The 16,885-nt window shown below is 44.2% G+C and overlaps 1 protein-coding gene across 2 annotated transcripts; it reads right to left on the bottom strand.

Moving 5' to 3' along the window:
* Positions 1-9,988: 9,988 nt before the first annotated feature.
* TIMM10 (translocase of inner mitochondrial membrane 10) lies at positions 9,989-16,360 on the bottom strand. 2 transcript variants are annotated; one of them, XM_077320968.1, is made up of 3 exons: positions 16,197-16,360; positions 13,122-13,219; positions 9,989-10,299 (listed from the first exon to the last, which is right to left on the bottom strand). In XM_077320968.1, the coding sequence occupies exons 2-3, from the start codon at positions 13,190-13,192 to the stop codon at positions 10,098-10,100; spliced, it is 273 nt and encodes a 90-aa protein (XP_077177083.1). In that variant the 5' UTR covers positions 13,193-13,219; positions 16,197-16,360; the 3' UTR covers positions 9,989-10,097. The 2 variants fall into 2 exon arrangements, with proteins under 2 accessions (XP_077177083.1, XP_077177084.1); XM_077320969.1 differs by having other exon boundaries at positions 16,110-16,324.
* Positions 16,361-16,885: the final 525 nt, after the last annotated feature.

Raw genomic sequence — 16,885 nt, forward strand, 5'->3', positions numbered from 1 at the left:
AACTGCCATGCAAAACATATTTTTAGAAGATCAGTATGACTGCTAACAAAATAATGAAATGAAATGCTGTTGGCCTTTTCCAGAGCAAACAATGATTTAAAACAGCATCTGAACAGCAGTGCAGCTTTCTAAATGCATGGGGAAAAGGGGCAGTGTCCAAACCTAGAAGTAGATCTGCCTAGATCTGTGTCATTGAGATGTTTCTTTAGCTGTTATGACACTATGAAGCAGAGTCCAAACAGGAGTATTTTAGCTGACATTTCCAGTCACATAAATATGAACAATATGACACCTGTGGATTACAACCTTATTTCTGTCCCTTCATGTGGCTGGAACACCTGCATAAGAATGCAGGTAGAGTTCTAATTCAGAAATCATGGAGATGTACATTTGTAAGTAGAGATGTAATGACGCTTCTCATTTCTTTTTTCCTAGAACGGACAGCACAGTACAGTTCAAATGCACTGGAATACAACTTTTTGTTCAGAAGTATTCCTGGTGCATTGGGAGCTCTGGTTTCTACATCCCTCTTGTAGGCCTTCTGAGGACACCTGGTAGGCAGTGGTAGGAGACAAGATGCTATACTAGATTGCAAGGCCAAATTTGGGTCCCAGGGGCAGCCCCAGCAGGGTTCTTCTAAAGAAGCTCCAACATGGCAGTTGTCATTTAAGAAAATATTATTCTCAAGACTATTTTTCTTGTTGTAGCCCCTGCCACCTTAAAGCCCCCAATTTGGACTCCAGAACTGCATTACTGGGAAGAACCGGAGGATAGGGAGTTTATCATTCTGAAGACATCATAAAGATGCATTTGGAGTTCTGTGCTGTGAACTCACAGCTGCTGAGTACAATGTAGCACAATGCCATATTTATGAGCCCTTTCTGGCAGGCTCAAGTAGAGCTGTGTTTTTCCCTGATTGATCTTTAAGGTGAAGCTGTTATGCTCTCCCCAGGGTGTATCTGTGTGAACAGACTCCTTTGGAAGCACCTCTTGCTAACCTCCTACCAAATCATCAATGATTCATCCACTGCGATATTTTGAATGCACCTTTCTAACCCAACACATACCTAGATTGTTGTAGCAGGCACACTTTGGTTTGGTTTTTGGTTTGTTTCTGGCTGCCTCCCAGGATAGTAACGCTGCTGTGCTATCCTACCCACAAAAAGATGATTGGCGGTTTCTCCATTCCACTTCATGGCACCTCACCCTCATGCCCCCTTGATAACAAAGGCACAAAATGGGGGTTCCCTTTTGCCAACCTTTTGTTTTGCCAATCAAACTTTATTCAAAGGTCTCTCAAATTGCCCCCTTTGGGTCAAGACATTGCCAGCCCCCTCTGTCCTCTTCTCCAAAATCTCTGTATGATACTCAGTGGGCAGCTGTGCCCACCACCACCATCCATGTCTTGGCATATGCACCAACCAAGCAGTAAGCAAGCACCAGATGAAGGGACTGCGGGGAGAGATTAAATAACAGCCACACTTGGACTGATGCAAGAAGACTTAGAGGGACAGGATTTGCTGACTGTTGCACCAACTTTTTACAGTTATGTCAGCCAGCACTATTGGATTAGTCCAATCACATATAGATCACATAACAAACATAAAGTAGTGAGCCATTGTCAAGATGGGGAACCTGATGACTGGACGTACTCATACAGAGCTGAGGTAAACACCTTTCTATTATCAGAGGTTTGAAAAAAGACTCGTTCTTGTTTAAGGCACCTTGGTGACCACTGAACACAATAGTGTATATTTATGTTGGGAAAAGGCAATGTCTGGTGTGCAAAGAAGAAAAAAGACCCTGCAGGGGGCAGCAAAAAGACAATTAGAAAGGATATTGAGGTCAGCACCTTCTTTCCTGTTAAGTGTCATTCCTTGCTTGTCTCCAGGTTGCTACTCTTAGGGCAATTTCCTGCCTTCCTCTCAGAACTGCCACACTCAGTCTGACCCTGTCCTTCAGCTAGAGATGTAGTTAAGAACCTATCTTTGCCTCTTCTCTTTTTTATCAAGTATGTTTCCCTAAATTATCTACTCCTCAATCATCTTGTACATCATATATAGATTCATGGAGGATAAGACTATCAATACCTATTAGTCATGGTGATGATTGAGGGGAACTTCCATATTCAGAGACACTAAACCTCTTGAATTCCAGAGGTGGAAGACAACTTCAGGGAAAGTCTTGGCCTCTGCACCTTGTTGTTGCTCACTGTGAGAGACAAGAGGTCAGACTAGATGGACCACTGGTTTTAATCAGTATGGCTCTTCTTATGTTCTTGAGTCCATAACACCTATTTCTTCTCATTACTTAAGGGCTCTGGCTCACTGATAGAGCATTGGCTTGACATGCAGAAGGTCTCAGGCTCAATCCTTGGCAGCTCCAGTTGAAAGGATCAGGGCAATGGGTGATATGCAAGCCCTCTGCTTGGGACCCTGGAATGACTTGGCCAGTCTAAGTAGACAATAGTGACCTTCATGACCTGATTCAGAATAGGGTAGCTTGATGTCTTCAGATGTCTGAAATAATTGAGAAATAATACAGTTTGATTTTTTAGGCATTTTTGCAACCATCCTGAGAACACAAGCAGTCCACTGATGGAAGGTATGAAGCAAAATTGAGCTGACATCTATTTCAATTCAATGGAGCTTTAAATTTTCCCAAACAACTCCTACCACTGAATGTGTGTGTGTGTGTGCCCATATCAGTGTCCCATTGGAAAGGTTTGCCTGAAGAGTTCTGCTACAGCCTGCATCTGCTCTTTGTTGGCCTTCCTTCTGTGTTTCAGCTGCACAATAGTTCTAGCTCTTCTCTATGGCAATATTTTGGAAGGCCAGTCTTTACATAAATCTATATTGTAACCCCCTGACTTCCTTTCTGGTTTGAAACAAGCTTGGTGGCTTTAGCCTAACACTCTATGCCAACAAGGTAAACGAATAACAAGCAATCCGATTTACAGCTACTGTATTTTATTATTTTATAGTTCATAAAAGATAAACAAAAGAGCTCACAAATAATCATGTGATCCTATATCATAAAAAACTTATACATGAGAAGCAAACCAGTCCATTAATGGTTTCTTAAGATTCTTAGTTGAGTTGGAAATAAGAGAGAAATAATTTCTCAGGAAGATCTACTTTGAATAACTTCCGAGTCAGATCTGAATCATAAAATGGGCTTATGTCTAAATGCTTGTTAACTTACTACAGGAGCAATTCTACAATACAAGGGTGAGAGACTTCCAATTTTTACAATACAGGATCACATTACTAGTTGTAAGATTATTCTATTATCTATGTGATGTAAAAGGACCGTTTATATTTTTATGAACTGTACAGTAGTCATAAAGCACAGTGATTACTTTTTATTAGGTTTTACACTCTGATCCTGGTTGGCTTGTTTCTCATCAGGTAAAATAGGCACATTTGTTTGCTTATTTATATCATTTATTATACCAATGAGAACCCAAAGCAGTTTGCATCATACTCTTCTTTATTTAAATCTCATTTGTTGTGTGTGTGTTGTGAGGGGAGGTTAAGCATACATTCAAAAATTGTTCAGAAATACATAAGTATATTGTCCTGTACATATTTACCTGGAAGAATGTTGCACTGAACTCAGTAGGACTTACTTCTGAACATAGCACAGCACGTATAATTGCACAATTGTTAAAGGCCATCCGGGGCCTGAGCCCAGTGTACCTGAGGGACCATCTAAATCTCTATGCCACATGCAGACCTCTTTGCTCTGTAAATGCTAATAGGATGGAGATCCCTGGCCCGCGCAATGTTCACTTGGCCTTGACCAGGACCAGGGCTCTTTCAACCGTGGCCCCCACCTGGTGGAATGAGCTCCCAGAAGAGCTGAGGGGCCTGATGGAACTTCCGCAGTTATGCAGGGCCTGCAAGACAGAGCTCTTCCTCCAAGCATTTGGTTAAGGCCAGGGGGAAGGAAGATCTTAGCCCCTTCTCCAATATGTCCAATAAAATCCCCTGGACATATCACAGTCAGGGAGGTGCAGGGATGTGTGTGGTTTTTTTAATGTACTTTTATTATTGCATTCTTTTATGTCATAAGCCACCGCAAGCCGGCAGGCCAGGAGCAGCAGCCTAGAAATTGAATGAATTAATGAATGAATGAATGAATGAATGAATGAATGAATGAATGAATGAATGAATGACAACTGTGGCTGGAGTTAGGGATGCCAGCCTCCAGGTGAGAACTGAGGATTCCCCGTGAATTACAGCTCATCTCCAGACTATTGAGGTCAGATTCCTTGGAGAAAACATTCTTTGAAAGGGGAACTCTGTGGCACAGTACTACAGTACTGAGATCTCCAGTCTCCATCCCCAAATCTTCAGGAATTTCCTAACCTTGAACAGGTAACCATGCTCCCCCATCCCCGTTGGTGGTCAGGAAGAACTGGCAATCCTAGTTGGATTCTACACACATTTTTGCTCTTAGAGCCCAAAATGTCTGCCTGTTTTTCTTTGCAACAAATTGTACCACAAAAGGTTTCAGGCTGTGGAACCAATATAACCTCTTTTGGCTTCTTAGCAAGCACCACAGACCTCTAGTTTAGCTTTGACAGTCACTTATGATACTGTGTTTTGGTTTTTATTTGTTGTTCCAAGCTTCAGTCCAATGCTAGTTTTTTGTTGCCTGCTAGCACCTCCGGTTATCAGTGTCATTTTCCATTTTAATTCTGTCCTCTACAGGATTGGAAGTCCTAGTTTTATATTCCTAATGATGTAGACAAACATATTCTACCTTCCATCATGCACATTCATGAAAACTATGAATAGCACAGGCGGACCCAGAACGGAGCCCTCGTGCTCCTCCCTCCTCCCAGTTCATCAATGATTCATTCCCTGCCAAATTTTGTTCTAACCTGAGACCGCCCCATCTTATGGCAGGCAACACCTTTCTCATTCACATTTTTCCCATTTATTTTCGACATTGCACAGAACAGTGCCGGCAGAGAAATACTTTGAGCTTGTTTATACAGTTCTGAAGCTCAGCTCATTCCAAGGAGCTTCAGTGTGTTACATATTGTGTTCAGCCTGTAATTCCTCCATTTGTCCTTTTCCAGCAGCCCTTGGGTATGCTTCATTCCAAATGCTTTCATCCCACAGAAAGAAATGCTACAGGACATGATACTGCTACGACAGATAAAATTATCGTTAGGAATAACCTTGCATCAAGTGATTATGAGCCAGTCCAGTCTAATTTAACTGGAACCAGAAATGTAGTGCGGCGAGTTGATTTCTGGAAAGGGCAGGTGCAGAGAAGTAAAGGTGGCTAATTAGCGGGGTGAGCAGGGCGAGGGAACAGTGCCCCTGAAGTGCCCCCGAAGGCAGAAGAGCATCTCAATGGTTTTAATCAGCAGTTCATCGATTGCAGTCGCATACAACGGGAATGCCAAGCAAGATGAAGCCTGGAGGACGTGGCTGTAGGCCTAATTGGATGCATAAGAATCAGGCAAGCCTCCCTGAACTCTAAGGAACAACCTCTGCTTTCCGCAGAGCAGAGGTTTGCTTTGCTGCAACTCGAGTGGCCCCATCTCCACCTGGAAAGGACAGGAACAGCCCACCTTGCCCCCTTAACCAGAGAAACCCCTCCAGCAGAATTACAGTCTTGTGGAAAGGATAAGCACTGGCAGGGGAGAGGAGGGGTGGGGGGCAGCACCAACCTGAATCCCAGCAGCACCAGCAGGAGAGCTGTTGAGCCAGCAATTATTTGTGATCTCCTGAGACTCATTCAGCTGGGCTGTAAAACAGGCCATTAGGGGAGAAGTGGAGGGAAAGGAATTTGATTAAGGAAAACATGCAAGAGGCAAAAATTAGCTGAGAATCTTGGAAATACTCCCAATATTGCTGACTGGTGGCCTGACCAGTGACCTTTGGCAAGCGTCTTCCTTTGTCTTCCCACTTTTGCCAAAATGGATGTGACATGAGAGTTCCACAAATAGCCCACAGGTTATCCGGATCCTGTTCCAAGGAATCCTGGGGTTCTGTGCAAGGACATGTAGTGGTTACTTTATGACAGGATGCCTAGTGGCTAGAAAGCCAACTCGCCAAGCACTTGTGATACCCCCCCCCGGGTTAGCATTTTCTAAGGCATATTCCCAGTTCACCTCAGGTGAGGGGAACAGCCTCTGGCTCCAGCCAACACCAGCCCTAGCCCAGAGCATACCACTGAAACTGTTTGTCACTTGCAAGGGTTCCATGAAACATGCACAGAAGTTTCTTGGCATATGCACTGAGGCAGAAAGCATCCCCCAGCCCCCCCCCCCGGTATAAATTCTAAGAAGCACCGCTGTAGAAAATCTTGAGAACAAATCCTATGCAGTAGGACTGACATGCAAAAACACACCTGTCCTTAATTGTGTCTGCAACTTCTGCTGCCCTTTCCAGCCACCGCGGGGTGTCCTCGGAGTTCTGGATTCCATGAAAGAAACCGCAGCACAGCATCCTGCCCAGACCAGGAGGCAAAACCACCAGGGGTGCCAAATAACTTCCAGCATGTGGTTTTAAATAACTTCTAATTGCTTTAAGCAACTCTAATTGAATAAGTCACCCTTTGGCTAAACCCAGCTGCTATTTAATTAGAAAATACAGAATGAGGCTAGAAAGAAATCAAAGGGCCCAATTATAAGCCATACTCGTTAAAAAAATCCAGATTTAACAGTGCTGGAAAGTTGTTGCTCATACATGACTGGAAAGCATGTCACACAAGCCCAACTCTATGCCCCCTGCTGGCCACCTAAAAGATAACAAATGCCTTTTGCCAATAGATCTGAGAAATCACAAAGGAACATATGAATAGGAAATTCCTTTTTTAGTACAACTTAGCTTGCAAACAGGGCTGAGGGGGAAATGTCCTGTCTCTTTAATCGAGGCCTAGTAAGATGCCATTTACTTCTGTGTTATAAAAAGCTTTGGAGGTCTATTCCTGCAGATTAAGCCACTGTTCAATGGGCAGGGACATTTTTCTCCAGGTCTGTTGACAACCATAAACAGAAGCCTTGTGGCACTTTAATGAAATGTCATTCTGATATTAGCATCTAAGGAATTAGACTCTGGACTGCAAACGTTTATGCTGGAATACATGTTGTTGGTTTTAACATGCCAACAGACTGCTTATTTTTGCAACAACTAGCCTGTCCCTCACATCCATTAGGAACAGTTAAAGGCTTGAGCTAGCCAAAGTCCCTGTTTCCCATGTCCCTCCCTTGAAATGCACTCAACTGCCCTGAACACCCTAAACCATGAGCAGCTTTAGTCCTCACCCAGTCACTTTTCTGACTTTAAAAAATTAACATTTTTCCTGAATATTCACCTAGTGAATATAAAATACACACAAAACCTTATTTCATTGACCTTGAGGTCAGTATTAAAGACAACAAACTGGGAGCCTTCAAACCACAGGAGGATAAACAACTGGGAATGCCTCCCACAATAGCACAAGATGACTGAGTGTTGTGAATCAATGAGCTTCCTGCTCACCTGGCTCTGAACCTCAACTGCCAAGGCATGTAGCATCATGCGCTAAGCTCTGAGGCTTACTGGGCTGGAGAGTTGCACTATTTACAAGCACAAACAGACCCCCCCCTCCCCCAGTTTTCTCTTTCACTGTCCTGGTTTCAACTATCTTCAACACTGAATGCCTCCTGGAGAACAAGCAGCAAGGTCACTCCTAACTAGGCTGTTGTGGAAAGTGATGCTTCAAAATGTGCAAACATGCATTTTTTCACATAGCTGAATGTTCCTCCAAGTCTGTAGAATCCTCTGCTTTGTCTCTGGTCTTCAGGACGGGTCTATATTGCTGACTCATGGATAGGCACAAAACAAGAAAGTGGGTGTTTTTAAGAAGCAGTGATGAAGAAAATGACAGCTATTACAAAACAACAGGTAATTTCTTTAAGTGCTGCTGGATTAAATTATACTGGAGGCAGGCAGGACAGCAGCTATAGCAACTTAATACAAAGCAGCAATGTCTCCTTGACTCTAAACAGCACAAACTGAAGTGAATTTCTATAAACAATTCAAATGGTAGATTAAATGCCCCGAAGACTCCAACAAAAACACAGAATGAGTAAGAGGGGAACAGATACGGTTTAATAAGCACATCAAGTTTTGACTTCCAAAATATGCTTCAGATGGGCTGAAAGCTGGCAAATCATTTTCTGGTTTGCCTATTTTTTCACATTTTAAATATTCCTGCTAGGGTTGTGCTTGGCGGCATCCAAATTGGCGCCTCCCCCTCCCCCCCCCCCCGGTGAAGCTGGCTATGTTGGCCTAGAACGGCCGATTTGGACACCGCCGCGCACAACCCTAACTGCATGCCACAATTCTCTGGTCTCTTCTCAGGGCACATGAAGACAGATTTTGGTGTACTTTATCCTTGCCAGAAGCCTGGCTGATGTTTATCTTTACCCCTGCAGTAGCATCTACTCCTGTTTTCTCTCAAACCTTTGCAAAGGCCTTGACCCAATACAAGACATGTGATGCTGCAAAAACAACCTATGTTGCAGGCTTCAGTCCCCCCTGCTGGGTGTCGCTTGGAACTACTGCAATCAGCTTCATCTTTAGTCCCATCCAAGAGCTTACTGAAATGCTCATTTTTCACTTTTCAGAATTAGTCACTACATTAAAAGGAACAGTCAGCAGGGTATTGCAATACTGCACTCTAATGAACTATAAGATTATTCAGTGGCTGAGTTTTTCTGATACTTGAATTCTTTTGTATTTGGGCACACGATTTAGGATTTCTGTCTTTCCTAGGGGATTAGCACACTTGGTTGAGTGATTAAAAGCAAGTTGTGCTGCTGAAATCAAGACAGGCCATGCCATGAATTTATTTAGAAGAGTTGGTTCGTATAAGCTGTTTTTTTCTACCCAAAGGAGTCTCAAAGTGGCTTACAGTCACCTTCCCTTTCCTCTCCCCACAACAGACACCCTGTGAGGTGGGTGAGGCTGAGAGAGCCCTGATATCACTACTCGGTCAGAACAGCTTTCTCACTGCTGTGGCGAGCCCAAGGTCACCCAGCTGGCTGCACCTGGTGGAGTGGGAAATCAAACAATTTTACTTCACTTAGACCCTGACTTTGTCCCCAACTGGGACCCAAAGCAGCTTACATCAGTCTCCTCTGCTTCTTTCTGAGACAGATTAGGCTGAGAGCAGGTGAGTGGCCCACGGCCATCCAGCAGGCTTCTAGGGCAGAGTGGGGATTTGAACCCGGGTCCCCCAGATCCTAGTCTGACACTCTAACCACCACACCACTTTGCCTTGATTAGCCAAATCAAGAATGAACAGAAGCTACTTCTACCAGCCTATGCTCCTTGCTGAAGCAGAGCAAGAAGTCTACATGCATGCAAGATAAATTACAAATATAGTTTATATCCATTATCTTGTTTGCCATGTTTACTTAAAATCTGCTCCAAGACTGACATCCAACAGTAATGCAATTCAGCCAATAGCATTTGCCACACAATCCAGCTCTGAGCATGTGTTATTAATCCTGCAGCATAGTGACTGTTTACAGGCCTTACCTTTTGATTCTTACAGCAAGCAGTAAATAACTGTTAAGTTGTATGCTCTTTCGCAAATGTTGGTTACCTTTAATGAATTATTTTCTATTTTTGACTGACATAATTCGACTTGGTTGTTTAACATCCTTATGTGATGCAGGCCACAACATCATCTCATTATTCCTACCTCAGACTTGTAATAAGGTGCCCAGGAATAGTTTATGGACTTAATAGAGGAAGGGCAGTTTCTTTGCACATCATGCACACCTCCTGCAGAACTGGATTTTGCCCAAGAAAAGTCATATTCAAGGCATTTCACTCTTTAGCCTTCCATTTCATGTTGAGAAGTGACAAGCAGAGGCCAGAGTGTCTCCACTTGCAGGGCACTCTTTGCTTGTCCCTATTCACAGGGAGGTCTAATCAGGGAAGGCAAAGCTCTAGCAAACTGCACATGATACAGCCTTAACATTTTATTGGTAAAGGAAAAACCAGCATGGAGATCAGGCACGAAGTTGGGAGAGGAGGTGGCAGTAGGCATGCTGTCCTCTATCAAGGGGAGGTGGCTTATGCTGGCCCAGCCCCTTGCTGCATCCTCTTCATCAGTTCTTCATCCTGCATTGAGAGCTCTGTCAATTTCTTGCCCATGCGCTCATGGATGTCCAAATACTTGGCGACGCAACGATCCAGGCACACCGACTCCCCCTTGGACAGCTCAGCCTCCTTGTAGTGTGGAGGCACACATTTGCGATGGCAGGCATTGGTCATTCTGGAGCAAAACAAAAGAGGTTGTGAGACAATGGCAGTCTTGTAGCTGCTTTAACTCTGCTTTCTGTTCAGCCAAAACAAACACCCTCAGCTCTTAGCTATAGCCTATGTTCCTATGGTTTTGAAGAGACCTACAATTCCATTAAATTTACCTTTGATATTCTAAGAATCTCAGTCATAATTGTCCTAAGCCCACCTTGTTTTCCTTGGTGTCTGAATTCTGATGCCAATCACTCCAAACACACAGAGGCACTTCTTGGGCTACCATTACCCCTGCCTCTGCTTTTCTGAGGAACACTATGCCTAAACCATTCAAGAAATAATTTAGATTTTTAGAATGTTTACTGTTCAGAAGCAAGCAAATCAATGAGCCAATTTGAAATAAACTTATTCTGAGCCATGGACCCTTTGGGATTATGCTCTGTGGTCTCCACAGATTCAAGGCACCCTACAGTTTGACATATGCTAACTCACATGATACAATATAATTTATGGTGAACTGAGCAAGATGCTTATTAAGACAGACAGGGAGTCAGTGACAGACTGGTTAAGTTCCGCCTCTCCTGAAGAATAGCCAATGAGAGTTGATGAAACGTTACCGAGTTGAAGAGAGCTGTTAGTTGAGTTGGCAGTGAGTTTGGCTGAGTGAAGTGGTGGGAAAAGGTCAAATTGTAATAAAGAAACCCAAATGCCTGAATAGGGAAGTGGTTCAAACATTCAACTGAAAAGCAACTTTGCAACTTCTACCTAATTTTGAATCATAAATAAAAGTTAACTTCTTGTTTGCTTAAGCCTCTGGATTAGATGTGAAATCTCAGGAAAAGAAGCACATATACACAAGCTAAGATCTCGGCCTATATATATTAGGATATGAATAAATGGAGTGAATGAAACTTCAGTTGGTACAGAACACCACAGACCAATTAATATCTGGAGCTAGAAATAGTAACCACCTAGTCTGCATTCACTGCACTGATAACAAATTAGTTTCTGGGTTCAATTCAAGGCACCGGTTATTACATATAAAAACCTTCATAGCCTGGGACCCAGTTATCTGCAGGACTACTGCTTGCATTTTGATGCACTGTAACTATTTCATCTGTCTGAGCAAGGAATATTCAATGCACTGATTTGCAAACAAGTGAAAACAGAGGCTTCCTTTATCTAAGTATCCTCTGTTGTGGCTCATCGTATCTGATGTATCAGCATGCCTGAAGAGGTCAGGAAAGCTCTAGCATAATTCCACAGATTATGCAAATAATCCTGTGAAAGGGATATGGTGGTAGTTTTTAATATCAGTTCTGTTATTTGTATTGTATTTATTGATTTTTTATTTTTGTAATCTGCCTTAAATCATCTCAAAAAGGCATATAAATGGTAATAAATAATTATTTATTCCATTGCTGAAGATTGCCATATCCCGAGTATCTCATCAGACAGGAACAGCAGAATCCATCAGTGGTGGAAGATTTCTTAAATGTAGTCTTGAAATAATATAGGAACATAGAGCCAACTGAAAGGTACTCAAGTCTAACTGGATAGAAGAAGAGTTGCAAAGAAAACAAATTACCAAATGAAATGTGTAATCTTAATGGCATTGGCAAACATTTTATGCAATGCCATCATTTATACCATTCCTTAATACTAAGTTCTCACCAGTATATCAAGTCTTAAGTGCCTTGTGGACCTTCTTTTCTGGCACCAACTCTTGCTGAAGAAGCTAATGTCCTTATGATAGGGTCAAGGTTTCCTTCTAGCTAAGCTTTTTTTGCATTCCTTGAAAAGTCATAAGACCTCTAACTATTCACTACTCAGTAATATCACCCAGCTTTGTAAACCAGTGGTCCCCAACCTTTTTATCACCGGGGACCGGTCAACGCTTGACAATTTTACTGAGGCCCGGCGGGGGGGAGTCTTTTGCCGAGGGACGTCACCGCTGCCACCTGAGCCCCTGCTCCACTTGCTTTCCCGCCGGCACCCCTGACTTCCCACTGCCAGCAGCAGCTGCGCAGTGCCATGCCAAGGGGGAGCCCCAGCCATGGCGGCTGCTGGAGAGCACCAAAGGTGAGCCGGCAGCAGAGTGGCAGGGCAGCCCCCGAGGCAGCAGCCGGGGAGGAGGATGTGGAGGAACCGCGGCCCGGTACCAACTGATCCACAGACCGCTAGCGGTCCCCGGACCGGGGGTTGGGGACCACTGTTGTAAACTACCAAAACTGTCAAAGTTATTAGGTCAGATATCTCGCCATTTGCATCCCCACCCTCATTTTGTATTGCTTTCTTGTACCTCTACTGGATTAGACAGGGTTCTGTTACCTGAGACACTTTGTCTGTGAATAACTAAGGCTTTGAAATGCAATTTTAAGAGGACACATCTTTTGTGTAACTATAACTATGAACAATTCTAGAACTCAGAGTTCTGCAAATTAAATTGATTGCAATCACAAAGATGTACAGTGACAGCCAATTGATTTTAATGCACTGAGAAGGGTGTGACTCTACTGAAGTCAGCACTGCAGTCTAAGGAAGATAGAAGCCTATCAACAGCTATTCTCCATGTTACTTGGAGTCTCCATGTTCAGAAGTCATATCTATGTTGCCATGATGCCCTTCTATGAGCAACCAGTGGTATCTGATTGGCCACTCTGGTCATTTTTGTAAGACTATGCAAGTTGCTATTTGCAGAATACAGATCATGGCACAAAGCATATAAGATGATGCATTTTGCACCTACAAAAATGATATGATCACAGCCTCCTTATATTCAAACCTCCAATACAAAGACAACTGCAAAATGCCCTTGCAGAGCACCCATATGATCAGCACCTGTTGTACATATCAGCCATCATCTCCACTTCCAGCTCAGCTGCCAGCTGCTGTGCCCTCAGAGGATCCATTACACTTCCAGGTATTTATCCTCGATACTACAGGAAAAGCACAAAGCGTAAGTTTCCTATAGGCACACATCCATGATCTATGTAATTTGCAACCCCCTTAATATTTTAAATGTTTTGTTGATTTTCTCAGTACTTTTATCTAATGATGAATTTATTAACAACCCAGCCAACCTAAAAGGTTAGTGATGTGGTAATAAGGTTCTTTCCTAATATACTCTCCAAAATTTCATAGGCCTAAACCACCTAACATCCTTGAATTATGATAGCAGTTTGAATTTTTTATATCCCACTGTTCAAAACCTGAAGGAGTCCCAAAGCAGCTTACAAAATGCTTCCCTTCCTCTCCCCCCAACAGACACCCCGTGAGGTAGGTGGGGTTGAGAGAGCACACAAAAAAACTGCTTTGCAAGAACAGTCCTAAGAGAACTGTGATTAGTCCAAGGTCACAGGGCGGACAGCTGCATGTAGAGGAGCGGAGAGTCAAACCTGGTTCTCCAGCTTAGAGTCTGCCGCTCTTAAACACTGCACCATGCTGCCTTTTGTGTCAGCAGGGGCCATGGCAGAACCTGAGTCCCCCAGCTGCATTACCTTTCTAAAATACATTAACAATTCTTTAAAATAAACCCCAGGAGTTTCAGTTTGTGAAGCAGCAGGTTGTACATTGAAAATATCTTGATATACAATCACTGACAAACATTTGGACCAGAGAGTTGTATTCATTACCCCCTGTCAAGAGACTATGGGGAAGTTTCAGAGGACACTGTGAAAAAATGGCAACTCCAGAAACCCATTCACAGGATTGTAATATGGTATCACCAAAAATAAACATGAAAAGAGCTGGACTAGAAAACTGATATTGGCCTTGATAAGCATCTAAAGAATATGATCTGCTAAAGGTAGAAAAAGCTAGAAGAGATAAGAATGCCTTCTTAAATGAACAGTGCAAACAAATAGAAGAAAACCATAGAATGGGGAGGACCAGAGATCTTTTCAAGAAAATTGGAGATATGAAGAGAACATTTCATGCAAAGATGGGTATGATAAGGGACCAAAATGGTAGGGACCTCACAGAAGCAGAAGAGATTTTTAAAAGGTGGCAAAATTATACAAAAGAACTATACAAGAGCGAGCTTAACATCCCTGATAACCACAATGGGGTAGTTACTGACCTGGAGCCAGACATCCTGGAATGTGAAGTCAAATGGGCATTGGGAAGTCTGAGCAACAATAAAGCTAGTGGTGGTGACAGCATTCCAGTTGAACTATTCAAAATCTTAAAAGACGATGTAGTAAAAGTGCTACACTCAATATGCCAGCAAATTTGGAAAACTCAACAATAGCCACAGGATTGGAAAAGGTCAGTTTACATTCCAATCCCAAAGAATATTCAAACTACTGCACCATTGCATTCATTTCTCATGCTAGCAAAGTTATGCTCAAAATCCTACAAACTAGGCTCCAGCAATATGTGGACCGAGAACTTCCAGAAGTACAGGCAGGATTTCGAAGAGGCAGAGGAACTAGAGATCAAATTGCCAACATACGCTGGATCATGGAGAAAGCTAGGGAGTTCCAGGAGAACATCTACTTCTGCTTCATTGACTATGCTAAAGCCTTTGATTGTGTGGAGCAAAACAAATTGTGGCAAGTTCTTAAAGAGATAGGAATATCAGAGCATCTTATTTGTCTCTTGAGAAACTTATATACAGGTCAAGAAGCAACAGTGAGAACTGAACATGGAATCACTGACTGGTTCAAAATTGAGAAAGGAGTTCGGCAAGGCTGTATACTGTCGCCTTGCCTATTTAACTTGTATTCAGAGCACATCATGAGAAATGCAGGATTAGAGGAGTCACAAATTGTGATCAAGATTGCAGGGAGAAATATCAACAACCTCAGATATGCAGATGATACCACTCTAATGGCAGAAAGTGAAGAGGAACTAGAGCCTGTTGATGTGGGTGAAGGAGGAGAGTGCAAAAGTTGGCTTGAAACTCAACATCAAGAAAATGAAGATCATGGCATCCGGCCCTCTGAATTCCTGGCAAATAGATGGGGAAGAAATGGAGATAGTGACAGATTTTATTTTCCTGGGCTCCAAGATCACTGCAGATGGGGACTGCAGCAAAGAAATTAAAAGACGCTTGCTCCTGGAGAGGAAAGCTATGGCAAATCTAGACAGCATCCTAAAAAGCAGAGACATCACCCTGCCAACAAAAGTGCGCCTTGTCAAGGCTATGGTCATCCCAGTTGCAATGTATGGCTGCGAAAGTTGGACCATAAGGAAGGCCGAGCGTCAAAGAACTGAGGCTTTTGAACTCTGGTGCTGGAGAAGACTCTTGCGAGTCCCTTGGACTGCAAGGTGAACAAACCGGTCAGTCCTAGAGGAGATCAGCCCTGACTGCTCCTTAGAAGGCCAGATGAAACTCAAATACTTTGGACACATCATGAGAAGGAAGAACTCCCTGGAGAAGAGCCTAATGCTGGGAGCGATTGAGGGCAAAAGAAGAAGGGGACGACAGAGAATGAGGTGGCTGGATGGAGTCACTGAAGCAGTAGGTGCAAACTTAAATGGACTCCGGGGAATGGTAGAGGACAGGAAGGCCTGGAGGATCATTGTCCATGGGGTTGCGATGGGTCGGACATGACTTCGCACCTAACAACAATGATTTACCTCCAGATCACAGAGGTCAATCACTGATACCATGAATAAAATAGTTGCTTTGTAGGGTGGACTCTGTGGCAGTATACCCTGCTGATGATGCCCCTCCTCTCCCAAACTCCTCCCTCCGCAGCCTCCACGCCCAAATTTCCAGGCCCAGAGTTGGCAACCCTAGATGGGATGGGGACTGCTCTTTTCCAAGCGAAGGCACAGAGCTCCGCGTCAGTCAGTCAGCCACGATCACCGCCTCCCAACCTGCCCTCCTCTGTGCAACTCGGGCGCCATGCAAGGGAGAGGAAGCAGCAGCAGCAGCAAGAGGAGCCGGGCCACGCGCTCTCTCACCACACGGGCAGCGCTCCTTCCCCGCCGCCAGCGACGCTCGCTCTCGCCCTGAGGCACCGACCGGAAACACGACGAAAAGGCATTTCCGGCCCTCTGCCTCTTGCTCCCGCCGCCCAAACCATAGTATCTTCCTGGGTGGAGCAAGGCTTTCTAGGCAGTCGCTCTCGGTCTCCAGGCGGAGGCGGAGGCGAAGGGCGGGGAGTTCTTGTGGCGAGTGGGCGGGCCCTTCCTCCTCGTCGGTTTTAGGAAGCCGGGCGGGGCACAGTTGGCAGGGAGTTCCCCAGCAGCGTTACGTCCCCTTAACCCCATTAGGAAGTGAGTGGCCGGAGAATGAGCTACAGGAAACGGGGTGTTCATTAAGGAGTTGCCCTAAGTGACCCCTCGTTAGCAGAGGGAGTTCTAACACCAAGTGGGTGACCATATTCGCCTAGCGAGCGATGCAGCTACTGGGACGAGATTGGAGACGCGATGCGCAGAAACGCGCCTGAGGAGCACCCGTTTTTGCCTTTGGAGGGGGCAGAAACAGCTGAAGAAGAGGCACCTCGGGATCTGTAGAAGCTCTCTGTTGTGGGAAGGGGGGAGGCCACAGCCACCAGGTCTCCTGAACTTACAACTGATTTCAAGGCTACAAAGATCAGTTCCCCTGGAGAAACTGGCTGCTTTGGAGAATGGAGTCTGTGGCATTATAC

This window comes from Paroedura picta, chromosome 2 (genome assembly GCF_049243985.1).
Source record: "Paroedura picta isolate Pp20150507F chromosome 2, Ppicta_v3.0, whole genome shotgun sequence".
Lineage (NCBI taxonomy): Eukaryota > Metazoa > Chordata > Lepidosauria > Squamata > Gekkonidae > Paroedura > Paroedura picta.

Excerpts from the sequence above, each read along its gene's own strand:
- TIMM10 (XM_077320968.1), bottom strand. The coding sequence starts at position 13,192 with ATGGATCCTCTGAGGGCACAGCAGCTGGCAGCTGAGCTGGAAGTGGAG. Across the intron at positions 10,300-13,121 it reads ATGGCTGATATGTACAACAG|AATGACCAATGCCTGCCATC; the intron begins GTGCTGATCATA and ends GTTTTGCTCCAG.